At 40.7% G+C, this 26,251-nt stretch overlaps 1 protein-coding gene across 7 annotated transcripts in view; it reads right to left on the bottom strand.

Annotated features, from left to right (window-relative positions):
- kcnc2 (potassium voltage-gated channel, Shaw-related subfamily, member 2) overlaps window positions 1-26,251 on the bottom strand; it is a 100,882-nt gene that overhangs the window by 4,488 nt on the left and 70,143 nt on the right. For 4 of the 7 annotated variants that reach the window (XR_008600190.1, XM_023285826.3, XM_035955302.2 and 1 more), the window contains exons 2-3: window positions 10,452-11,385; window positions 5,688-5,858 (exon numbers count right to left, since the gene is read on the bottom strand). Coding sequence is in view for 5 of the 7 variants with exons in the window: in XM_023285826.3 (XP_023141594.1) it covers window positions 5,688-5,858; window positions 10,452-11,385 (1,105 nt within the window). In the remaining 2 variants the exon portion in view is untranslated. Of the gene's footprint in view, window positions 1-5,247; window positions 5,310-5,687; window positions 5,859-10,451; window positions 11,386-26,251 lie in introns of all 7 variants that reach the window. The other 3 variants (XR_008600191.1, XM_035955303.2, XM_023285828.3) reach the window with 1 other exon arrangement.

The raw sequence follows: 26,251 nt of genomic DNA, 5'->3' as shown, positions 1-26,251 counted from the left end.
CACAGCACATTTCCTGACAGTAGCAGTAAGGCAGATTAAACCCAGGCAAATGCTTAGAACTGGACTGGAGCTGCTTTGGAGGGAGAAACAACCTCATTTTGGAAGCATTGGTGGAGTGGGTAGAAATAAAGAATCAGATATTCTGATTTAACATGCATCCCATCTGTACTGTAGACAGATACTTACAGCCAAAGATACATTGGACAATCCTACTATTAGTTAGGAATACACTAAATATAAAACATGGGTGTAACCTCTGGGTCTAAAAAGTGAAAACAACATAGAAGTGAGCTAAACCTACATTGCTTCTAACGGCCAGCACGGGCCGACTATTGTATAAAGTTACTATGAGAAAATGATCCGACTTCTCACTTGATTTGTTACCTCAGTAAATGTTTTTCAAATGGGTTTAAGGTCTCACTTGCTAGTTTCAGGTCTCCTTTAACTTCACTTTGTAACTTATGATCCCATTTATAGTAAAATAGTAATTAATAAAATATTGTGTTTCAGTTAGTGGTGAATCGCGCTTAAAAAATTATGTAATCAATTGGAGGCTTTGTAATTAATGAATCACAATTAATTGCATTTTGTCAAATAACAATATTTGACGCAATAAGCAAAGTTTTTCAGTTCAAATATATTTGGGTTGACAACTAAATCGATGGATAGACATACGGGAATTTAAACAACAAAAATGTTTACGTCTCATTTATATTTATCTCCATGTTTCATCTGTCTACTACATTCACAGATTACTGCAAACTCAAAGTGCAATTATAGCGATTATATTCAACATTTTTAGACTTTTTGTAAACTCAGTCACTTTCATTGTCTTGAAAAGTGGTCTATAATGGGATGGCTACACCTTTTGCCGGTACCAGGACTGTCGTAGCTAACATTAGCTCTGGTGCTAACAGCAACATGTTTTACATTGAGGTGATACCGTCGGCTTGAAGTGCTGCAGTGATCAGAAAACTCTTTGTTGCACAATTTGCACACAACCAGACTTTTATCCAAGCTGCCTTCGGAAAGATGTGTGCATCAGTGTTACTGGTGTGCCAGAAATTAGGGAACTGAGAAAGGTGCGATTAAATGCTTTATTTTTTCTGTAATTAATTAATCAAAATTAACTTGTTGAAGTCCCAACCCTAGTTTTAGTGCTGGACTACCTTTTCATTCATTCATATCATTGTGCATAATGTCCTGAACTTCTAAGTCAGAGCCACATTTTGCTCTTTACATGTGGTTTGACCACACATACAGAGGGCCATTTTTGGCAAAATGTTAAACTCGAGTTCTTGAAATAGTATTTCTTAAACCAGTAGGTTATGTCACATTACAGACTTGGAGGAAACTGGTTTCCCAAACAGCTGAATTGTCACACACAGAAAAACTGCTAATTTTATCCTCTGTATCACAATAGGTTGCTTAATTTTTTTTAAAAAAAAAGGTTAATTTTGAGGATAATTTTGAGATGGAATCATCCATATCAACCTTCTAGTCATATGTTATAATATCTCTGACATGACTTGGCTGTAACCCTCTCCTGGCAGTTACATTTAAATGAAAAATTATATTTATTGCAATTCTGTAACTACGAATAGTTGTGGATTTTTTTTGTTTTGTTTTGTTTTTACAGTTAGCGTTGTGTCTCTAGAGACACTGGACCCTCTTCCACGGAGTCTACAATGTTCTCCTTTTCCCTGTATAAGTATTGTTTTTCAGCCTATAGCTAGCAGGGTAAAGCTAATGTGCTGATGTCTGGAAATAATGAATGTCACATTTTGTGAATGACTACATAGAATAAAATCACTTCCATTTCCATTCTGATCTTTTCTTAAAAACGGTTCACTGGCTCCACCCACCAACTCACTCAGCCAATCAAACTGCTTTAACCTCCACAGCAGCTCCGCCCCTGAGAAACACTCATAAAGTTAATATTCCAGAATAAGTAAAGGCAAAACCTTTTAGTTAAATAACATATATTGTCATTTCTATACATCAGCAAGCATTTATTTTATGGCATCATCATTAGTATTTTATTTCACAAAAATAGTTTGAAGACTAAATTGTGCTAATTAATGGGAAAAAGATTACGAGTGCTGCTCATTTATATTAACACATATAGTTTGAATATGTAATAGTCACACACTTTAAAATTACTAACATGATCATTTTGTTTCAAATATTACAGACTGAGTATATATAAATCCAGGTTGAACATACTGATGATGATGATTAAAATGATCTTAATTCAATATTCTGTACAGGTTCACATTTTTCAACAGCTCAAACTTCTAAAAATGCTGCATGTGACGCACGCTGGCAAATTTGCATTCTGTGCAAAGAGAAAAGAAAAGAAAAAACCTAAGCCAAAGCAGACCATTAATGGAGCATGCCAATCAGCTGGCGTAAACACTGATGAGGAACAGCTAATGGAAACATTGCCTCATTACCGTACTGCATACGCCACCATTTGTTTCTCTGAGAGGAAGGGTGTAAATTAAACTGGGGCTCTTTCAGAACCACGCTGCAGAACAAAGGGCAGCTTGGGTCTGTGCCACCAGGTAGCAGGGATTAGAAAGGATCCCATGTTTTATGCATTAGTGTCAGTGTGGCGGCAAATGCAACCACAACCACCGGCTGAAGCGGCAGAGACGAAGGCAAAGCTGCTTGGCTGCCTACTCTGAAAATACAATAGTGGCGAGGTGCCCTGCTGAGAGAGACACCACCATGATGTGACCCTGCACAATATGTGGGACACATGGAGATTAACCTGCTGCACTGTTTAAGTAACCATCAACAGGTCATTTACACCACTGTTCAAAGGTTTGGTGACACTTAGAAATGTCCTTATTTTTGAAAGAAAAGATTTTTTTTTCAATGAAGATAACATTAAATTAATCAGAAATCCAGTGTAGACATTGTTAATGTGGTAAATGACTATTCTAGCTGGAAATGTTTAATGGAATATCTCCATAGGGGTACAGAGGAACATTTCCAGCAACCATCACTCTTGTGTTCTAATGCTACATTGAGTTAGCTAATGGTGTTGAAAGGCTAGTTGATGATTAGAAAACCCTTGTGCAATTATGCAATGGGTCGCAATTGCATTTCACAAAAACATTTACAATCTAATGATGGTATTCATTTGCCTGCTATATAGTTAGTACAGCAGCACTGCAAGGCTATAGAGCAATAACACTGGGAGCAGGACACTTAGCTAGCATCCTGGACAGGCAGTTAACTCCTGATAGAAGGCAATTAGCTGAGGCTTAACGCTTCTACTTTATAGTACAGATTAACACAACATTAATGCCTCAAGATGCTGGAGATAAAGCAGAGGAATTAGTCTATGAAACACGCTGCAGGCCCTACATGACATCCAAATATTATTTAAGTGTGGTCAGAATAAGAATGTGTTTGCATCTAATAAGCCAGAGGCAGCCTGAGCTCGTTTCTACTGTTTGAGCTACTCCGTTTGTACATTTTAGCTCATGACCTTTCGGCCTTTGAAATCACATGGAACTGAAGTAAGACTTTCTGATGATCCAGCAGGTGTGAACTTAACCATGACCTTTAGCTTAGGTCAAAGTGCTTGGAAGCCCTTTCTGAGTGTGATCTTTCCAAAGATGCACACTACAGAAGGCGACGACTGACGGGCAAATCTGGCAACAAAAAAAGGCTAAATTTGTAGATGCTGTTTCTCATTGGAAACAATGTATGCTAATTCAATAGCTAATGCAGTGAAGCGGTATGGTTGACAGACTTTGCCGGCAAAGTTTCAACATTGTCCAATCAGAAACAAGAATTAGGTTATCCTAATGGTCAACACATAATGTTTGAGTTGGGCAAATTGACTTCTTCATTGCTCTGAAAATTTTACTTCACAGTAACAATACTATATGGAATTGACTGTTAGTTAAACCCTTTGCCCACACAACTGTTTGTCTGTCAGAACTATGGCAGCCCAGTTGGGTTTTGAACAACTGTGCATAGTGAAGCAGCTGGAGGAGGCTCATGCTGCTTTTGTGTTACTAACATGCAACTAGTGTGGAAATGCTAAAGTGGATTTGCTAAAGGCGAATAAACACTGACATTTAGATGTAATGTTATGCAGGCACTTTATTCTAACTTCAAACTGTCCAAATCTACAGCTTCTCATTCTACTGTTTGTGTAATGTAGCTAACTTTGCAGCTTAACATTGTTTTGCTCTGTTGTCTTTGGTAGTGTTTATTGACTGATCAGTGGTTTTCTTAGAGCTATACAGCTGTTTACTCCCAATCCAACATTGGTTGGCACCAGAGTCTGATTTGATTCATTGTAAAATTTTCTGAAGACACAACCCTTTGAAAGTATGAAAGTACTAAAATGATCAAACAACAAAAAGTAATTATTAATAATAACAATAATAATTTAGTTAATACAAAGGTGAATGTTCTAGTTCAGATAAAGCTTGCACTATAATACTGATGCTGAATCTTAAAATGCAATATGAGGACAATGCTGTCGTGATTTTGATTTTCTTTACGTTTTTCAGACGTTATGTTCCTTGTGGCTGAAATGTTTTCAGTCGTGAATCTGCCAGCTTTTTAATTAAAACTGTGTATAGTCTGTACAAGAATGAGAAGCTTTACCAGCATAGCAACAGTAACTAAGGGGCGCAGGGCTTAGCAAAGGGTCAGTGATAAAGAAAATGAAGATTTCTACATGTGCCTCTTTTTTTAATTGCAATTATACAGTGAAATTAGTTAAATACCATCACTGATAACTGAGAATAAAAGCACCAAATTTGTCAGATAAAAAGATCAGTGGACTTTTATTATCTTAATCTGAATGGAAATTAGTCCACTATATTAAGTAGCCACTAATTTAAGCAACAGCACTTATTGTCACAAATGAATGAAGAAGTCAAATGTTTATGAGTTGACAGCGTCTATTCCAGTAACAGTTTTAATTCCTCTGATAGGTGTATCACCACCTTAGAGGCAGGTGATACACTGGGCTATTCATCCTGGTGCTGTAGATGGGCAATGAACCTGGCAACGGCCAAAAAAGTGAGACCCTGGGTCAGAAATTTATTCAAGTGTTTCCAGGCAACAGGAAAACATGAATAAATTGTGAGGAAAGCAACAGTTCTGAGTCAGCTGCATGGACACGGTCGTCCCTCAGAATTGCCAGAGTTGCTGTGCTGTGCTGTGTGTCGCTGCTGAGCGTGGAAGCAGCAGCTCCACAGGTTACGTTACCTGAGCTGACTACGGCTGAGCATACAGCCTCCCCCCCTCCAGGGATGTTGGTGTCCCAGTCACTGAGGACACGGATCAGCTGATGAGGATTTTGACTCTTGTCTGTGTTTTTAAGATTTTTTTCTATCTTCCAAACTACAAACTGGTCTGACTGTTCTTTCAGTTTCACACTGGAAACAAAAAAAACTACATGAAAAACGAGAGGAAACTAACCCAGACTTACAAGTGATGACTCATGACTCAAACATCAATCAGTATTAATGCACAGTAGCAAGCATGGCTTTCAGAATGATCCACTAAAACAAGAACATTGCATGCTTTTTAAATCACTCCACTTTTATGAAACAACTGACATAATAATTTCGTATTCTACCAAAAATATTTATTCTAAGGTCAGTTAAATCACATTGAACAGCAGTTGGATTTCCACATGCAGTTACCTGTTTTTCTCATCCCTCCATCTGAAGGGCAGGTGTAGTCACTAGCAGCAAGCAAGAAGCACGTCCCCCCACTCCGGCGGTCCTGTTCCCGGGTGCTGGACCTCCGCATGGGGACCCTGTCCTCTGGAGACATGGTGAGGTCGCTGCCCCCGCTGCAGTCTGCTGACAGAACTGTGAGCATAGAAACAGACATGAAACACTCCTGGCAGCCTTTAACTCGCTCCAGCGCTCCATTTCATGTTTACTTTCTTTGATTCACACAGTTTACAATGCTCTGATACTGAACATTCCATCAATGGGCTTCTAACAACACAGAAAAATAGCATACCTTTTACTGTTAAGCGGAAGCATCATTATTGTATAATTACAGAGATCCTAAATAGACAGTATTTGATGATAATAGTTATGAATCGTTTTAATCACATCCATCTGTTCATAGATGCAAGTTGCCAGGCAACTGAAACTATTCTCCTCCAGTCTGGTTTTTAACCTTGTGCAACTTTAAAGTCAGTGACATTTCTCTGGAAACAGAAAACTTTCTTAGGTGGGAGTTAGTTTAAGCATTTCTTCAGTACAATATTTCTGGAATCTATCCCAGCTGACTTAAGCTTGTTTTATGCTTGCCGTGTCCGTGAGGTCTGTGCGGCTCTGTGTGGACAAATTACATCATTTTAGCAGCCACACCCCCTCGAGCGGCCCTTCTCACGCGGAAAATTTCCTCGCCGTGCACCTCCACATTTCTCTAACTACGTGGACGGAGACACTCAGAAAAACATGGCAGAGGACCAGGACCTGCTAGTAGCTGAAGCCCAAACATATGGGCACTTATACAATTCATCACACAGAGATCACCGTGACAACTGGGTTGTGAACAATTCATGGTGTGAAATTAAAACTATTTATTTATTTTCGTGCTGCTCATTCATGAGGAAAGCATAACGCAGCCTTTAGGTTGAAGGCAGGAGACACCCTGGACAGGTCACCAGTCTATCACAGGTCTACATATAGAGACAAACAATCACACTCACATTCACACCTACAGACAATTTAGAATTACCAATTAACCTCAGCATGTTTTTGGACTGTGGGAAGAAGCCAGAGAAAACCCATGCATGGACAGGGAGAACGTGCAAACTCCATGCAGAAAGATCCCTGGAATAGGAACCAGGGATCTTCTAGCTGCAAGGTGAAAGTGCTAACCACCATCCACTGTGCAGCCCAACTAAAATCACATCAAAATTAAATTTTCTTCTTGTAATAAAACCTCCATCAACGGTAAACACAAATTATAAGTACTAAATCTGGATGCATCCATTCATAAAGTGACGCCACTGACACACAGTATACTGCTTAAACCAAGGAGGGATGTTAACATTAATGTAACAAATTAAGGCGTCAAAAAGGGGTCTTTAAAACACGACCACAAATGTTGTGCATGTGTGAGACCAGCCATCTACCACTAAAATGTTGTGGTTAGTAAACACTCTCTATTGGGTGTGATAAATGGAAATATATATTTGCAATAATCTGACAAAAGGGGGTTTGTGGGGGAGGAAATAGGGGAGCTTGGGGTGATGAGGGAGTTGTAGTCACGACAAATAAAAGCCTCCCATATAAAAAGCATTGCACCAAATGTCACAGCAACACCATGCAGCTCAGCAGAGGTTAAAGGTGAGGTGGTGTTCAGCGCTCCAGTAGATAATAAATACTCATTGTTTTTAACGATATGAACCAGAGGGAGATTTTCTTCTAATAAAAATCTGCTTTACTTGTGGATCACCTGCATGTGACATATCTAAATCCATATTTAAAAGCTAAGGAGGAGACAGATATTTCTAATAGTCTCAACAAATGCTACAAAAATCAGTGACTTTATGATGTCTATCCAGTATCATCTACGATTCCACAGCCTGATGTAGTGCTCGTCTCTGTTGAAAAACTGTTAAGAGAGTCATCGAGTCGCACTGGGATAACATATTCCATCCATTACAATAAAGGAGGCCAGGGTGATGCATTCCTCTCAGCATATAAAGTGGAGCTGCGTCCATAAGCTGCCCAGTAATGGAAGACATGGAGCTGCTCTGCACTTGACTCAAAATACAGCAGCAGTTTCACAACTGGCCATTCTAATAATGGGATATGTCATAAATTAAATCACATTTATGTGTTTTTAATAGTTTTTGGATGACAGTGGAGGTACAGTGAAATAAGATATACCAAGCTTTCACTGCAGAGACAACACTGGACAGGAGGATTCATTCATTTTGTTCTTTTGTGCTTAACATGGAATTGGTTGATAAAAAAAAGATTAAATGACAGCAGTGTGTTGTGTTAGTAGGCAAATCTGTCTTAGCACATTCTTTTCCTCAGAATTGTTAAAGCTGGTGTAGACAGTATTTTCTTAGCAATGTTAGGCAAAAAATTCACACTAATCTAATCCAAGTGTTTTGGGAGGAAACTGCTCTTCTGCAGCTCCTCCTAGCTCAGTTTCAGGCTTTAGAAAATCTAGCCCATGACAGGCAGCTTTAGCCAATCACAGGTGTTCTCACTGAACAGATGAGAGAGTATAAATAGCGAGAAAGTTCACTGATAAGAGCACGATGTGGTGGCACAATGGGTTCGATGGAGGACTTTCAACTGGGAGAGTGGCTTTTGAAGCCTGGTTAAGGCCACATATGATTGTTGCCTTTTTGCTTCACTATCATTGTGTGTTTCAAACCTCTTGTGGTGGGAGGGGCTTAGAACAGAGAGGGAAAACCAGGATGAGGGCTGTATATTTTTCAAGGGTTAGTTAGGGTTTTTTGCATTTTCCAAATTTCTGCTTACTGCAACTTTGATTATTTCCAAACAATAAGTCCCTGATTCAGACAGAAGTTGTCCAAAGTAGACTCTTCATTACTTGGTATCAACTTTCAGTTTTGATGAAATGGCAGTCGTCTTTGGCAAGCTTTACCATTAGCTAGGCTAATATTAGCTCCATGAGGTGGTTGCGAATACTTTCCAACTGGCTCAATATAATGGGAATTTTGCAGGGAAAAAATAAAGATGCCATACCAAGCATTGACCTCCAGGGCTGCAAAGTGAAGTGAATGGGGAAGTGCAAAATCTGCAGTTCCTCCAATGGCCACTTGAGACTGGCTCAATCTCATTTTAAAATGTCTGACTTTACAGCAGATACAAACATGTTTACAGCCTGGTACAAAAATGTTTCGGTCTCTATAGCTGATTCCCTCATTTATGACAAGTGCAAGGAAGTAAGCTGTAACACAACTCACCTGTTTAAAATGTATTAAGGCTTAAAGTTATGCACAATTAATGATGTTTCTGCTTTGAATGATGGGTGGGTCTCATCGAACATTTTTACATTAGGTAGGAATCTGGAGGAGTCATTATTGCCAAGATAGCGACGGCTGAAGTCACCATGATGAGCCTCTAAACTGCTCTTCATGTAACTATGGGTCAGTCAAAGTTTAATACGTGATGCTGTTGTATGTATCTAACGTTAAAACTGCATGCCTCAGACAAAAAGCCAGCACACTCACCAGATGATGATCCATGTGGAACTATCAACTACAGTAATTAATGTAATAAAGAAAAACTTTGTTTTGTAGAGGAGGGCAACTTCGAGTAATGTAAGTTTGATTAGGAAAAATGTGCTCTTAATACAACCTCATGCACATCTTACGAAAAAAATCTAAGGTTTGACAGGCCTGCTGAGCCAAGTTGTGGTTGCTAAGCTACAGTACAACTGGAAAACTGTTTAGGAAGTAGATTAGCAAATGGTCAACTACATGTAAGAAATAGTAACATGATTTTGCAAATATAACACCCAGTATAGTTTTTTAAAAAGTATTAATCAGTCAAAAGGTTAATTTTTATGTGTTACTATGGAGACTTTTGCATTAAAGCCTCAGTAGTAGTCTAAAATCACATATTCTAAAAGCAGGTAACTCCCATCACATGTAACCAGAATTGGTATGTAGTATGTGTTAAGACCTTTCACACTAAAACATAAAATATGCAGCAGTCTAAAGGACACTTAATAGGTAAGTATCTCTGCAGACTGTGTGTTTTAAACGACCTCTAAGGAAATCACACAGGCAGCTAAACCAGATTGATTCTGTTTGTGCATTCAGTCATTCATGAATTATTCTATGCTTATTAAATATAAGTCTCTGAAACCTAATAAACAAATAGACTGTAAGGAGTCCAGAGTGCATACCTACCCTCAGGAATATCTGCACTACAATTCAAAGAAAGTCAGTATACGGAGGTCAACAATAATTTCCATCAATATCAGATGTGTCAGAGTAAATTACTGACACACACCCAGAGGGAAAAACAGCCACCTACGGTCTGAACAACAAATGAACAATCCTTACTAGAGGAAAGACATGGACACTAGGACTCTGAATTCTTATCAGTCTGTGCTATTTCACGCAGCCATCTCCTTCTATCTGGACCTTTTGCATTGCCTCTCATCACTGTGGCAACCACAGATGAAGGCTGTGAGGCAAAAGAGCTCAGTCTCCTGTGAGGAAGCTGCTGTGGTGCTAGTGGGTCACAAGGGGAAACCATTTCTAGTCTCAGGGGGGAATCTGTCATACGGCCACTGCTTCCTACATGAGATGAGGTCCCTAATGGATTCTCCTTGCTGTCACTACATAAATAGCACCCTTGAGCATAATCTGAACTCAACTGCTGAGTTGAAGTTCCTCATAATTTTTTCCTCCATGTGGCCTTTGTCTGGCCAGATGGTCTTACCTGAGCGGTTGCGTTCTAGTACCCTGCTCCCTTTGACGTGGCACAGGTCACCTTGATTGCTGTTGCAGGTTGTGTTGAGATCAGCTTTGCAGTAGGTGGGGGACCCTCCTTGCACCACCTGTGGGATGTGTTTCTTCCTCTTTTTAGGCAGCTTCTGCTTGGCCATGGCCAGGGAGTAGTACATCCCAAAGTTATTGACAATAACGGGCACAGGCATGGCTATCGTCAGCACGCCAGCTAAAGCACACAGCGCACCCACCACCATGCCTGACCAGGTCTCTGGATACATATCACCATAGCCCAGTGTAGTCATGGTTACCACGGCCCACCAGAAGCCAATGGGGATATTCTTGAACTTTGTGTGGAGGCTTGCGGTGGGGTCATTGGGCTTTGCGCCAATTCGTTCAGCATAGTATATCATGGTGGCAAAAATTAACACTCCCAATGCTAGGAAGATGATGAGCAGCAGGAATTCGTTAGTACTGGCCCGTAATGTGTGGCCCAGCACCCTAAGCCCCACAAAATGACGGGTTAGCTTGAAGATACGCAGGATACGAACAAAACGCACCACCCTGAGGAAACCCAACACATCCTTGGCAGCCTTTGAAGAAAGGCCACTGAGCCCTACTTCCAAGTAGAAAGGAAGGATGGCCACAAAGTCGATGATGTTGAGAACGCTCTTAACGAACTCCAACTTCACTGGGCAGAAGGTCACACGCACCAGGAACTCGATGGTGAACCAGAAGACACAAACACCTTCCACATACGTGAGCGCAGGGTCAGTTTCAATCTCGTACTGTGGACCCGAGTCAGGCACGCTGCTGTTCCGCACCGACTCCGTCTTGTTGATGATTTTGTTGAAAGCTTCATGGGTCTCCAAGCAGAAGGTGGTGATGGAGACCAGGATGAAGAACAAAGATGCAAAGGCAATAAACTGCAGGAGAGGAAAAGAGAAAAGAGAAAAAAACACGTTATTGTCAATCTATCCTTTACATTTTGGGCTATTTGAACCGTGACGTCCTAACCTATGGTTGTGGTTTCACATAACACCAAGATCAATCATTTCATTTGCACCTGAGAAAGAGATTGAACCCAGGCAGGTTTAATTAACTTGCATAAATTTGAATGGACTCCAGAGACAGAAGCAATCTATTAGCAAGAGCAACAAATAAACACACACTTCCCTACGCTCCTGGTAAAAAAGAAACATGGGAATGCAGATGCCGTCAAAATTAATTTGCTGTTGTTGGTATGTTGTGTAGCAGGCAGAAAAGCAAACAAGGATGTAGTTAAATGAACCAAGCAAACACAACGCTCCAGAATCAGTGGGGAATAAAGAAGTCTTATTTGTGTGCTGTATATATTTTGTGCATTTGCATTTTGGGTATTTATTTAAATCTTTCAATGAGGTTTAGCACAGGAAGTTGATTTGTAGTTGATTTGAAGAACCATTCACACCTTAGATCCAGTTAGTCTCAGAGCATTATTGAGCCTGGATTCATTTCAGGTTGAGTGATATGAGTTCAGTCTAAGTAGTGGCCCATCAGTTGCCCTTAGGAAATGCTTCAGATTCCCAGTCAGCCAGTAAGAACTGAACAAGCTTCTTGGATGAGAGGTGAAGCATCTTCAAGAACCAAAGAGAAGTAAGAAAGGCTTGGCATAATAATCTGAACTCCAGATTCACTGTTTGTCTTTTTCTTTTCTTTTTGCCAAAATCTTTGCTTCCTTCTGATACCCCTTGTTTCTATGAAAGACTGATCTTTGGTGCAGGATGTGAATGCCGTCCCTCAAAAAACCTCAAAAAATCTATCCATAGATGAAGACTAGTAACTAGACTTAGGATCATTTTGTCAACCTTTTAAACGCCAAAGCTGTATCTGATTTCTGGTGTTTGTTCGGGATTTATTTTTCAGCCATTTACAAATAACATATCTGACTGCAGTCGAGATTCTTTGGCTGGCACAGCCCTGGCCTTGCCTTCAGGATGGAAATCTGCAATGTAACTGGAAAGACAAAAAAAACCCCTTTTCTTAGATCTATAGATCAACTCCCATTATGACTGAAAAATGTCCATCATCCCGACCACTGTCTATTTTGGTTCCCATTATAAGACATAACACAGGTGTTACAATGTCAGCCTGGCTGCAGATGAAAACCATCTCTTCTCACTCACCCCCCTTGTGTGTCTGGGCAGCAGTGTCCAAAGGCAAAGTCAGGAAGAGACAGCAAACCCAAATGATCCTCTTGGGTGCTGTTCAGTTACCCCTACATTCATATGTACTGCCAAAATGAAAAGAAATGCAGAGTTGAGTGTGTTTTATCAGGACCCTATACAGTCTGTAGCTTCAGGCAAGGTGACAGGGAAAGACAGGCAGAATGCATCTTCTTCTATTTAGTATCAATAGGAAGCTCTATTACACCCTAACAAAAGCATTAGTGTTCGGAAGTTGTTGAAATAAAAATTTAAATGAGTTTGATCTTTTGATGGCAAAATGATAACATGTTTATATACTGCAGCTCAGTCTATATGTATATGTATGCAGCATTAAATGATGAATCGGATACAGATTTTATTTACTTTTCTCCTGGTATTTTGGTGTTCTTTTGCAAAGTGTTTACGGAGCCAGCTGTCCGATGCACAGCTCCAGATATTCCACTGTCTTGCAGGAACCTCGGGCTGAATTTGCAAACGTCCATGGCTTTCTCCAAGAGCTAGACGGAGCAGATTTTCACACACAGCAGCCTACTACGCTCCTTCTCCACCTTCCTCCCACAATCCATCCACCGGTGCGCTCTGCCTACTGAGCTCTGAAGAAGTCGTTTCACACTCTGCCTTGTTTTTGGATTGCATGACTCACGCGCTCTCAAAATATCATTGCCACTATTTGGGTCACCCTGATCCTGAACTGTGTGCGTGCATTCACTCTACAGCTTCTCTTTATATATTATACATGCGTCTTTATTGCCCTGTAAGTGTTTGTGTTCATCCTCCTTGACTGAAGCCGTTTTAAAGCCACAGCAGGATGCATAATAACACCATCAGTTTAATCGGCGGCACACAGCTCCATCTACTTTCTCCATTCTGGGACCAGTGAAGGATCTCACTTTAAGCAGACATAGTACATGGCTATACTTTGCTTACCTGTTTGTGTACACTAACCTACTGAACCTGTTGCACTAGTTAGCAAGTAATATACGGTGAAACATTTGAGCATCATAATAAGCAAGAGAACAAGTTTTTTCCTCTTTCCACCACTGAAATGATTTAAGACTGCACTGTCTTTTAGTCCAGTGGTTGATGTTAGGATTATACAGATTCCTCCCTGACTACAGACTGATCAATGCTGTAGGTGGAAGTAAACAAACAACCTCTTATGCTCTGGCATATCAGTTGTAAACCCACACAGTGGCATTGTGCAGTATAGTTTACTGTATATTAAGTATTTTACTTTACTGTTTCTTTGTTTCTTTTGTTTCTAATTTGTGTCAGAAATCACACACTATTGAATTTAATATAGATGTACCCACAAACAAAATGGCCTTGTGCTGAGCACAAGCGTGTGTTCTGCATGTGTACATTATGTATAGATACTGAATCGTGTGACCTAAATATGTAGCGGGTGGTGGAATTGATGGGACTCAGAAACACCCCCACAATTTAATCAGTTGTTCCTTGTATCATTTCTAATGGATAAGTCCTGATAAGTCTACAGTGGTCAATTTCTACTAGGCTCACAATCATGATCATCAGCAGGCAGCTGATGTAGTATTCACTTGTTGTCATAGTTACAGTGATGCTGTGCCGCTATCTCACAATGATACAGAAATCTTTAACAAATCCATGGATCCAGACTATAAGCTGCATCACTGCCAAAATCTAATCACTTTGTTCTTGTGTCATTTCTGACCTTCCCTGAAAATTTCATCCATATCTGTTAGTCTGTTTTTGAGTAATGTTGCGCACAGACAGACAAACAGACAGACAATCCAACGGCAATGCCATTGCATGGCAGAGTAATAGAGTTTGTAGAAAAAGTTTCAAAAAGTTCATTTTAGTGCAAATCAGGAAAACTGCACTGACTGCTTACTGCTGCTTCAACAACAACAAAAATCAACTGTGGAAGAAAAAACTGAAAACAAAAGCTGCTTAATTACATTATTTTAACCTGAATGTTCCCTCTAAAAAACAGCTGCAGTGTTAAAGTTGTGATGTGATTTTTAGAAGATTTCATAATTTCATGAATTCATGAACTGCAAGTGTGCAGATGTCTTGTTATTGCTGGCACCATATGACTATCATACCAATACCTTTGACTTCAAGAGGAATGTTATCGTCATTTTTCAAGAAGCAATGCAACAAAAATGACTAATAGGTTTGTATATTGAGATTTAAGGGTTTATAGATAGTGTACCTTCAGACAGGATGACCTGGGGTCTGTACTTCTAAGTATGTTGAACACATCCTGGATCTGTTTTTGCTATCTGGCTTCACCACATCGAACATCTGAAGTCAGACTAAGTGGTCACACAAAGCTGCTTATCAATGCATTAAGTCTGAATCTAGCAACGAGCACATTCACACAAAAGGGTTGGTGCTGGCAACAGATGACCAAACAGACTGATCTGGAATTTCATATTTCTCACATAAAGAACAAACTATAATCCTCCACTAAATTTGGGGAATGTAAAAATATACCAGTAGGTTAAAAGTAACACAGCTGTTGCAACCAGAACAGGAAGAAAAGCTGGCAAATAGTAACGATGAGAGTGTGCCAGTTTAATAGGCTTATCAGTATCACTGCCCCATTGTTAAGGTCAGTAGGTGGTGCTTTTATGTATTTATCTGCTCTGGGGCAGGTTACGTTCCTCAGGACCAGAACAAACATCTTTGATTTCACAGTCAGCGCATATGAAGCCACCAGTGATGGCAGTATTACTGAAGAACACAGCACCCACAGTAAGTCTAGCTGAAAATTATTATTATTTTAATTGTAATGTTCTAAGACTGTGACCGACTTGGTGCTTGCTAATGTGGAACAACAGACAGGTGACATTTAAAGGAAAAATCTGAATAAATGAAGGAACACAATGACAGCAGTTGCTTCCACACAGGTGCACTTCATGGTACAATTAAGCAATTATCATCCAGTCACGCTCTGCAGAACGTCTGAAAACGCTGAGCAGGCCCAGTGGATAACCAGCAGTGATAGGGTGGCTGCTGTTGTTTTCACCTTGTGAGCCTGTCGGTGTGTGAGTCATCACGGCACGATGTGGTTCTGGAGACACCTGCTGCAGCGGAAACTCCCTCAAAGGCAGTTTTCAGTACTTTGGCAGTTACTTGTATGTCTGTGGACAGACATTGCCAATACGAAAGTGTCGCAGGTGAAGAAGAAACAGTTGTCGAACTTTTCACGCGTGAAGTTGAGATCAAAATGTCTGAATTCGAAGACCGTTGGTTGTCTTAACACACATGATCTTGAGTTCTTCCTTTAAACATGCATCATTTCTCTTCCCGTCACTAATTTCTGCCTCTCCTCACCCCTCTCTGTGTCTTTATCTGTCTTCCTCTTATCGTGACATTGGCTGAAAGGAACAGCAGGACGGCCTGATCTGTTTCCTTCGGCTGCTCGGATGCTGCGCCAACTAATGACAACTGCTGTCTCGTGCTGGGCTGTAATTTTGTTGCGTTCACGTCTGCAGAGCGAGGATGTATCATCTCCCCAGTGCACACCAGCCTGTAACAGCTGAATCATGTCACATTACACCAGCCAGACACGAAATGCACACACATGCACTCGATGATGCCCCTGTTTCTACACACACACAGCCTCACAAGGTTATTTATGATAGACATTAAAAATGCAAAGGCGCTAACCTACCATGTGATTGCAAAAGGCACATGCTTCTGGACATCCTGGTTCCGAGCACACACACTCTGCATGCTAAACAAGTCCCGCACTTCTATAAATCGCTCTTTGAAGGCAGGGCAGGGCGGATGTAGCACAGACAGTCCATCTCTGAACAATGCAGATCTAATTTAGCCCGAGGACGAGCCCCATTTTCCCGCCATGTTTTTTCATCACATTTAAGGCTTTTAGCTTAAGAGTTTCTCAGTCGCTGGTGAGGCTGATAATGGCTCAGGTGGCTGTTGCAGAGGTCAGAGCTGTGCCCTTCACGTCTGACGTGCAGAGTTTGCCATGCAGAGCCACGTGCACGCTGGTTTTTCTCGTAAACAATCATTATCTGATGATTTCACAGATTACCACGAGTTGATGATTGTCTCAGGGAGGAGGTACAGTTTACTGTTCATCCATGACCAGGAGTCAATGACTGTGGGAGGGGACAGTGTATAGACTGATGTTTATCAAACTGATTGAAAAAATAAGTCATTTTAAAGGTCAGTTCAAATTTTCAGGTACATTACCCACAGTGCAACTCCACTGAAAACAGCTCATGTCAGAGTTTAAGATTTGTTACACAGCGGAGTTATGTCACGATCAGCGTACGTCTGTCTGTCTGTCTGTCTGTCTGTTAGCAACATTACTCAAAAACAGACTAACGAATTTGGATGAAATTTTCAAGGAAGGTCAGAAATGACACAAGGACCACCTGATTAGATTTTTGCAGTGATGTGGCTTATAGTCTGGATCTACAGATTTGTTAAAGATCTCTGTATCATTGCTAGATAACGGCATGGCGTAACTGTACCCATGACAACAAGTGAACACTACATCAGCTGCCTGCTGATGATCACATGATTGTGATCCCACTAAAAATCCACCATTGCCGACTTATCAGGACTTATCTATCAGAAATGATACAAGGAACAATTGATTAAATTGTGGGGGTGTTTCTGAGTCTCATCAATTCCCTCCGACCGCTACATATTTAGATCACATGATTCGATATCCGTACATAACGTACACATGCAGAACACACACCTGTGCTCCACACAAGGTAATTTTTTATTAAAATTTTCATCCGTGGGAAATGATACAACTGAACAGCCTTGGCGGAGTACTGCGCTCTCTGAGTGCTTTTCTTGTTTTGCTAGTAATAGCTAAAGTAGCCTTCAGCTGCTAACCGTAGGCATAGTTGAGGAGGTGGTTGTAGAGGTTCTACAAACTTGTAGTTTTTACCCCAACCCAAGCTGACTTAAATGAAATATATCAATCACAAAGTTTCCTGTAGCTTTTATAATGTAGCACTATTCCCCTGAACCCTTTAATGAGTGACACTGGCTCAGTTCATGGCTGGTTAATGAAGCTGGAGTACCTGGAGAAAACCCACACATACACAGGGAGAACATGCAAACTCCATGCAGAAAGATCCCGGGAAGGCCGGAACATGAACCGGGGATCTTCTAGCTGCAATGTGAAAGTGCTAAATACCACGCCACTGAAGTTGCAATGTACTTATTTTTAAAAATGGCTTAATCAGGCTGTTGGATCACAGTTTGTCATTTGACTGATAGCAAGATACTGAGACAATATGGACATAATCCTGATAAACATCAACATTTCTTTGACCACAATTGTATATTTGTATAAAATGGCAACAATTCTCTCACCAAACCGATGAATTTGAGCAAGCCTCCCCATTTTTACTCTTGTGCTACTATTCCACCAGAACATTTACACCTTATAATCACTTTGTGCAACTCCTTCATGCTGCCAGTATGTTCAAGCCCTTTGATTTAAATCACACCAACACTTTCCTCTGCAGCAATGCTGAGGGCTAAATTGACATTCTTAGTTAGACCGTATGCTGTTTGTTCTGTCCAACACATTTATACTGCAGACCGGATTGAACGTCTCCAAGGGCAACTAGCACGGCTTCATTCTTTAGTGCTGCTTTAAGTGTGACTGGAGTGAACTGTCAAGCATCTTTTTCTCTCCCCTAACAACAAACTATTTGCTATTGTTCACGCTTATTGGCTCGAAACAACAGACTGGATGAATCACTGTAAACGGGAGAAGGATAAGACCTTCATTTTGTTTAGCCTCCTTCTGTTTTAGCAGCATTTCATTGTGCCTGAATGTTTTCATGCGTCAGATTAAGCTCAGATTCCTTTCAGTCACTAGAAACCAACAGGAAGAGCTGGAAATGTCTTCCAGCTAAGAATCCATTATACACGTTTCCTTAAATGCATTATTATCAAATCAATGCCGTCCTCTTCCTTGAGGAGAAACTAGAGGCAGAATAATAGTACAGAAAACAACTGGGAACAATAAAAGAGACGATGTAACTCTAAATGACAGTAAGATGCTTCACGTATCTCTTTTAAATGTACTGTACTAACAGTGTGATTTATTAGGACGGAACAGATTCAGTCAGCAGCCCCTTCACCACCTCCAGCACTGATGGGATGCGATCGCTGTCACAGGCCTGAAGCATCGAGGCCTCTCTTATAATCACATCATTTTTCACGAGACATCTCCGCCACTCCCTGGAAGTCTGCATAGCCACAGCCAGCGGAGGAGACACGAGGAAAACGCCAGATCAAACAGCTTCGATCACATGATCCCCTGGCTGATTACATCTGCCACTTTGCCTGGAGCCTCCACAGCCGGTGGTCCGAGGCGCTGACACCGGAGCTATGCACCTTCAGGCTGTAAACAGTAAGCGATACGCTGGCGTGGACATCACATCTGAACGCTAAGAAAGGAGAATGTTGATGGTCTGTCAGCGACTCGTGATGAATCAGATGTGACTGACATGCAGCCTTTAGTCTACAATAAAATAATATGTTGTCTATTTTCTGATATATATAAGAGGATACTATGTGTTTCATAAATACAGAGGCAATAAAAAATAACATCTTTTTCAATGGAAACCCTAAAATGTGCTCTTCATGTACTGTAAAGTAATATTCATTAATCTCCATCTTTTACATTAATAACAGTACACATAATGCAACATATCACATATGTCACAGCACATGATGTCATAGCTTTGAAGCCATTTTGAGGATATTTTAAGACTATATTAACAGGTTAACAATTACAACTTCTCTTATGAGGACATATTTTATGTTACTATAACTGCCTTGTACTACATTGTGATTTAATTACTGTTGATAAACCATCCTCAAGTTACTGCTGCATTGACTTTTGCTCAGTCAAGCTGCAATGCTGACCAACTGCATGAAGACCCAGCTGAATTTTATCAACTCCCATTTCAAACAAGAACTCTTCTGGTTTTCTGTGTGAGGAACTCATAGGTTGCACATTTTCTATGTTCCTTTTCTTCAGTGCAGTGATAATTCCTTTACAGACACCATGTTTACATGAAAACACGTAGTATAACACGTGGTATAATTTCGTTTTCACATGTTTGTGGCTGCAGTGATTCGGTGGTTAGCACTGCTGTCTTGCAGCTAGAAGATCCCTGGTTCATGTCCTGGTCTTCCCAGGATCTTTCTGCATGGAGTTTGCACGTTCTTCCTGTACATGTGTGGGTTTTCTTGGGTGCTCTGACTTCCTCCCACAGTCCAAAAGGTTAATTGGTGATTCTAAATTGTCTGCAGGTGTGAATGGGAGTGTGATTGTTTGTCTCTACATGTAGTCCTGTGACAGACTGCTGACCTGTCCAGGTGTCTCCTCCCTCCGTCCTCAGTCAGCTGGAATAGACTCCAGTCCCCTACGACCCTAATGAGGGTTAAGTGGTGTATAGATAATGGACGGCTTACTGTGTGTGACTGCAGGGCCTGTTGCTTCATTTATACTTGCATACTAGTAAAGACCTCACCAACCTCTGTGATGAATATAACACATCTCTTGTAGCTTTCCATAGGAAGGCCTGATGATGTGTTCAGGCTATCAGTAAAAACACACCTGGTTACATGTGTTTTTCAATGAAAGCCGACAATACAACGCTGCAAACTGACACGTGTTGCTGCATGATGGAAGCGACACACTTTGAATCAAACTTGAGTTTTCCATTGTGAAGCGTCAACACGTCACGTCTGTTTGTTTCACTTTTTCCACTTCTTCCACTCAAACCACAGTCTCCTATTTCATTCTGAGAACTGGGAGAACACATATTCTTCCTGTTAACCCTTCCTCTTTCTTTTACCGTGACGTGTGCTTGACCAACACTTCGACTGCAACTCGGTGACAATGCAGCTGGTTGCTCTTGGTAACTTTGTCACTCATGGTGTGAACGTAATAACAGCTGAAAACATCAACAGAGAAACTCTTTTTTCAGGAAAATAAGTAAGATTTCAACTCTAATTCATTGCTGTTGACTTACACCACTGTTTAAAAGTTTTTATACTTTTATCCATGTGCTAACATAACTGCACAAGGGTTTTTTTAATCATCAATTAGCTTTTCAGCACCATTAGCTAACACAATGTAGCATTAGAACACAGGAGTGATGGTTGCTGGAAATGATCCTCTGTACCCCTATGGAGATATTCCATTAAAAATCAGCTGTTTTGGGCGCCCAGGTAACTCAAGTGGTTGAGCAGGCGACTCATAAACAGGGGCTCTAGTCCCCGATGCAGCAGCCTGGGTTCGATTCCAGCTCACAGCCCTGTACAGCAAGTCTTCCCCCCATTCTTCTCCCTACTTTCCTGCCTGCCTCTCCACTAACCTGTCTAATAAAGCTGCCAAAAAATGTAAAAGAACAAAATAAAATCAGCCGTTTCCAGCTAGAATAGTGATTTACCACATTAACAATGTCTAGACTGGATTTATGGTTCATTTAATGTTATCTTTATCAAAAAAACTGATTTTCTTTCAAAAATCAGGATATTTCTAAGTGACCCCAAACTTTTGAACGGTAGTGTCTAACTCCACACAGATCAACAACTGCCTAATTTGAACTGTTCAATAACACTAGTCATCTTTTTTATTTTGACTTGGCAACATAAATGTCACAGACAAAAACTGAGCAAATAAATCTTAAATCACCTACATGACAAAAGATTAACAGCTCTGTGTGAGAAAATGTAGTTTTGTAATTTGGTTGAACCAACTCTTCAAAATTACAAATTCTATTAATTATTTTTTTTAACCTCTCACAGAGAGGTAAATCACATCCAGATTAGCTGCCAAGCTGGAAAGTACTTTGTCATGTTGTTGTGATTAAGACCTGCCAGATTTAATGTTTAAAATTAACCCTAGAGGTGTTTGAAATATTCGGCGGTAGCTCCAGCACTCCCTCACACAGCTAAAAACAGAAGGACCCTCATAGGTCGCACATTTTTCCGTACATCCCTTCATCTGTTGGCGCAGCAACACGTTGGATGGGGAAACCTTGGCAACCGCCCCGCTGCCTCGGCCAATCAGAGCACTCACTGCCCTCACCTCCTTGGGACTGAAACCATCTGTTTGACACCATGATGGAAGCTGAGAGCTCCGATCCTGAGACCACCAGCCACTGTCCTGCTGCCTGGGGCCTCTGGAGAGCCGCTGTGACGTCACCCAGCTAAGGGGACCCTGAGGTGCTCACGCTGTCTGAGAGCATCTCACACACACACACACACACACACACACACACACACACACACACACACACACACACACACACACACGGCTGACATAATTAAACCTGTGGGGTTTGGGGCTTTGAGCTTGTATGTGCTTTGCCTTCTGTTTCCGCTTGATTGCCCGGTTATAATTTCAATTTGGATTTAGGGCTTTTCCCGCTGTGTACACACATGAAGTCTGCAGACGTGTTAAACTGCACAGCCAACACTGTTCTGTATGCAAAGACAGAACAAGAGTAACACTGTTCAGAGGGTCGACCCACCTTGAGCCACATTTTCTCCAGCCTCTTTCACAGCTCTTTTGGTTCCTTTAGCTGTTGTTTTTTTATTATTTTGCCCGAGGATAACAGGTGCTTCGTGTTTTTATGTGCGCTTTTAATTCCTCCTCTAATGGGATCATTAACTATGAGCTGTGGGAACAAACATTCATATTAACAACTGCAACCTGGAGTGATTATATTCATTTATGACTTAATGAGCTCAATAATTGCAGATGTATCATTTTTTGCTGTTTTTGCTGTTATATATAGTTCCAGACTCGCCGTTCATTTTAGAGTTAGAAAAGATTTTGCCTTTAGTTTTAAAATCTCTTAATGAACCTGCTCCTGACTATCAGATGTCAGGTATAATCAGATATGATAGGAATGCCTCTTTTACATCCCTAAGATCTCTTAACTCACCAGAGTACAGCTGAGGCATACAGAGAGGCCCTAATCCCTGGAACAAGCTTCCAGAGGAGGACAGAGCATCTGATTCAGTAAACAGCTGCAAAATAAACCTTGAAACAAAACTTTTAAGGCTCATATTTAATTCAGTTCAATTAAATTTTATTTATACAGTCCCAGTTACAATTCAGATTGTCTCAAGACGCTTTACATTTAAGTATTTCAGTAGTTTTTATGTAATTTAATGGTATCAGACCTATTTCTGATTTTTATTTTGGACGTTTTATCAGAGTTTTTATTTTATTTTATTCTCTGCTTTGATCTAAGGCACTTTTAGCTGCACTGGTGGTATGATCTATGCTATACAAATACAACTAGAAAAGCACTCAGAGAGCGCAGTACTCCGCCAAGGCTGTTCATTCCCCCATATTGCATTGTCAGAAATGCAGCATTTTTTGTAGAAATGCAGCATTTATTTATTAGTTATTGATGATCAGAAATCACGGCAACATAGAATGTGGCCATTTAATATAGATGTACCCACAAACAAAATGACCTTGCGCTGAGCACAGGCATGTGTACGTTATATATGGATACTGAATCATGTGACCTAAATATGTAGCAGGCAGCAGGAATTGATGGGACTCAGAAACACCCCCACAATTTAATCAATTGTTCCTTGTATCATTTCCGATAGATAAGTCCCGATAAGTCTGCAGCAGTGGATTTGTAGTAGGATCACAATTGTGATCATCAGCAGGCAGCTGATGTAGTGTTCACTTGTTGTCATGGTTACAGTGACGCCATGCCACTATCTTGCAATGATACAGAAATCTTTAACATATCTTCAACATTATCTGTGGATCCAGACTATAAGCTGCATCACTGCCAAAATCTAATCACTTGGTCATTGTGTCATTTCTGACCTTCCCTGAAAATTTCATTCAGATCCGTTTTTGAGTGATGTTGCTAATAGACAGACAGACAGATGGACGGAAGGACAAACTCCTCCGCGTTCCTTGGTGGAGTAATCATTTGTCATTTGAAGTTGCACTAGCTATTGTGATTGTATGAACAAAGGGATTTCTTGCAATAAATAATGTCAAAGGTTTTGCTCGCCCAGATCTGTTTTTTTCCCCCCAGAACATTTTAGCATCTTTTAGCTCAGTTTATTGTTTCCATCAGCGACAGGAAGCTTTTCTTTCAGTTAACACTCTGATAAACCCACATTACTTCCACAGCACCAACAGATAGACACATTTAGCAGCTAGCTGGAGCACAAACTGGAGCATTTAACAGCTAAAGGAGCCAGATCGTTTTCTCGAGGAATAAAAACTGAGCTGAAACAAGAGTGAATACTGGCATCTGTTGAATTGCCAGAAACACGACTCCAAATGAATGCTAATGATGCTCTGTGTGTTCTGGATGTGCAAGTAATTGTTTGTCCACAAGTTAGGCAAAACAGCTTTATGAGTCAATAGTCAATATTGTGTCAATGTTATGGGATGTCTTCATGGTGCCAGTCTTATATTCATATTACCACGTGATTCTTAGCTGTAACTGATGGCGAGATCAGGATTAAAAGTGGAATAAAATACAAACTCGTGAAAATACATCTAAATATGTTGCTGAAGGTAAAAGTTCACTTTTTTTCATATTAAATTACCATAATCTGATTATATATGTCCAAAACTGCCTCCTGTCTGTCTGTCTGTCTGTCTGTCTGTCTGTCTGTCTGTCTGTCTGTCTGTCTCGCACAGACTGTGAGTTGAGCTCCAGCTGGAAGCCCAGAGCCCTGGGCAGAGATGTCCCTCCGTCTGCTGCTCTGCGTCTGTCAGTCAGTGTTGTTGTGTCTCTTCAAAGCGACTCCCCCACGCCTCACCCTCACATCACTACAACCCACGGCACTGACAACACACCAGGGAGCCACACTTATCACCTACATAATGACAGGAGCGTCTCTCCGTGCATCCGTCCCTCTCACCGGCCCTCGTTTCCTTCATGCTGCCTGGTAACCAGTGAACCGGGGCTTGTAAACAAAAGTCAAATAGATTCCACAGCTGATTATTTATGCATTTTGGCAACCTGTGATCCACCAGGTTGGAGGTTTTGGCAGCTGGATGGAGATGCAGAAAGACAGGTTCCACCTACTGCGCTACATTTAGCGTAGCATTTTACCCTGATACGACACTGCTATCCTTAACTTCCAAAGCATGAACAGCAACTGGATCAACACCCATATCAGTAAAACATCTATATACCTTTGTCACATATCAGCTTTCAGAAGGTTAAGAGGGCTGTTCATGCTGGACAAATGTACAGGACACGCAACGTTCAGGCCTTTCTGTGTTCTGTGTGACATTCAGCAAATCAAGACCACAGTTTAAGTCCCTCACACTTAATGTTGGCATCAGTTTTCTGAAGTGTCACCATAATGTTTCCTTCCCTTAACCATAATGCTGTCCTGCGGGTCAAAATTGACCCGTTTTAAAGTTTGAAAATGTGGGAAAAAAATATATATTTTCACAGTGAAACTTCTTATGTCCACATTTTCAACATTTTTGAGAAATCTTTGAACATTTTTTGGTGGAAAACAAGAAATGCTAAAAATGTTTCTGAAGAACATTCATATAAAAATCAACCAAAATCCAGCGAATTTCGCTGGATTTTGGTTGATTGAAATCACTGTTCTTGTGTTTGTACTCTGTTTACTTTGCTGTGAGTGCATTTTCCTGTGAAAATGGTGTGTGTTTATTTTGTTGACACTGTGAAATTACCATAGTTACCTGATCTATAACCTGTGAGGATGAGTATGTAAAGAGTGGTGACATATTTTATTTATTTGTAACATATTGTACCTGTTTATTTGTGTTGCAGTTTTAGAATATTATAAAAGGTTAAGAAGATTCAGGAAACACAACCTCAGTTGAGCCTGCTGGGTCTGGTTTTGTTCGCTATCTGTCTGGAAATACAGGTGGTATAAGGACATTTCTAAACTACTGAACAGTAGCGCTGTATTAAACAGGTTTCTAGAGGACAGGGTTGAATTTGAACTACAGTCTGTAACAGTCTTGGGGTTGAACGCAGCCTCCTGACAGTCACATACACCCAGATATGTGGTGACATGCACCACAGCACACGTCTTATTAATAGGTTTAAATCCCCCCCAGGTAACTGCTACACAGTGTGTCCACGCATGGCTGTACAAATGTCAGCTTTTGACGTCACACACTCGCAGTCGCACAAGAAAGTAGCATTTTCTCCACCAACAGTGGCATCAGCGTATAGCGGCAAAACATGTTGGGTCGCGACACTGTGAATCCACAAATCACAAGTGGAAACGATTGGCTCCATTTATGCTCATTCACTATCTCAGCCCACTCACATGTAGAAACAGGCGAGAATTGGCACAATCTAGTGTTTTTTTTACATATGAATGGGTGTCTTTGTGCATTAGAAGTGATGTACAGTATACAGAGAAATGTTGAAACTCTTTGAATTGAGGAATTGAGTAAAGCTCGTCTGCAGAGAGTGCGCTTGAAATGATGGATCTCCTAACCGCCAGTATATCTGCTTAGACATGCTGTGTGATAACTGAGCCAGCCTGTAGGAGGAGAACAGTGCATGCTGGGAAACAG

Source organism: Amphiprion ocellaris, chromosome 21 (genome assembly GCF_022539595.1).
Source record: "Amphiprion ocellaris isolate individual 3 ecotype Okinawa chromosome 21, ASM2253959v1, whole genome shotgun sequence".
Lineage (NCBI taxonomy): Eukaryota > Metazoa > Chordata > Actinopteri > Pomacentridae > Amphiprion > Amphiprion ocellaris.
The sequence above is the reverse complement of the archived record's forward strand: the minus strand, read 5'-3'. Positions and strand labels throughout refer to the sequence as shown.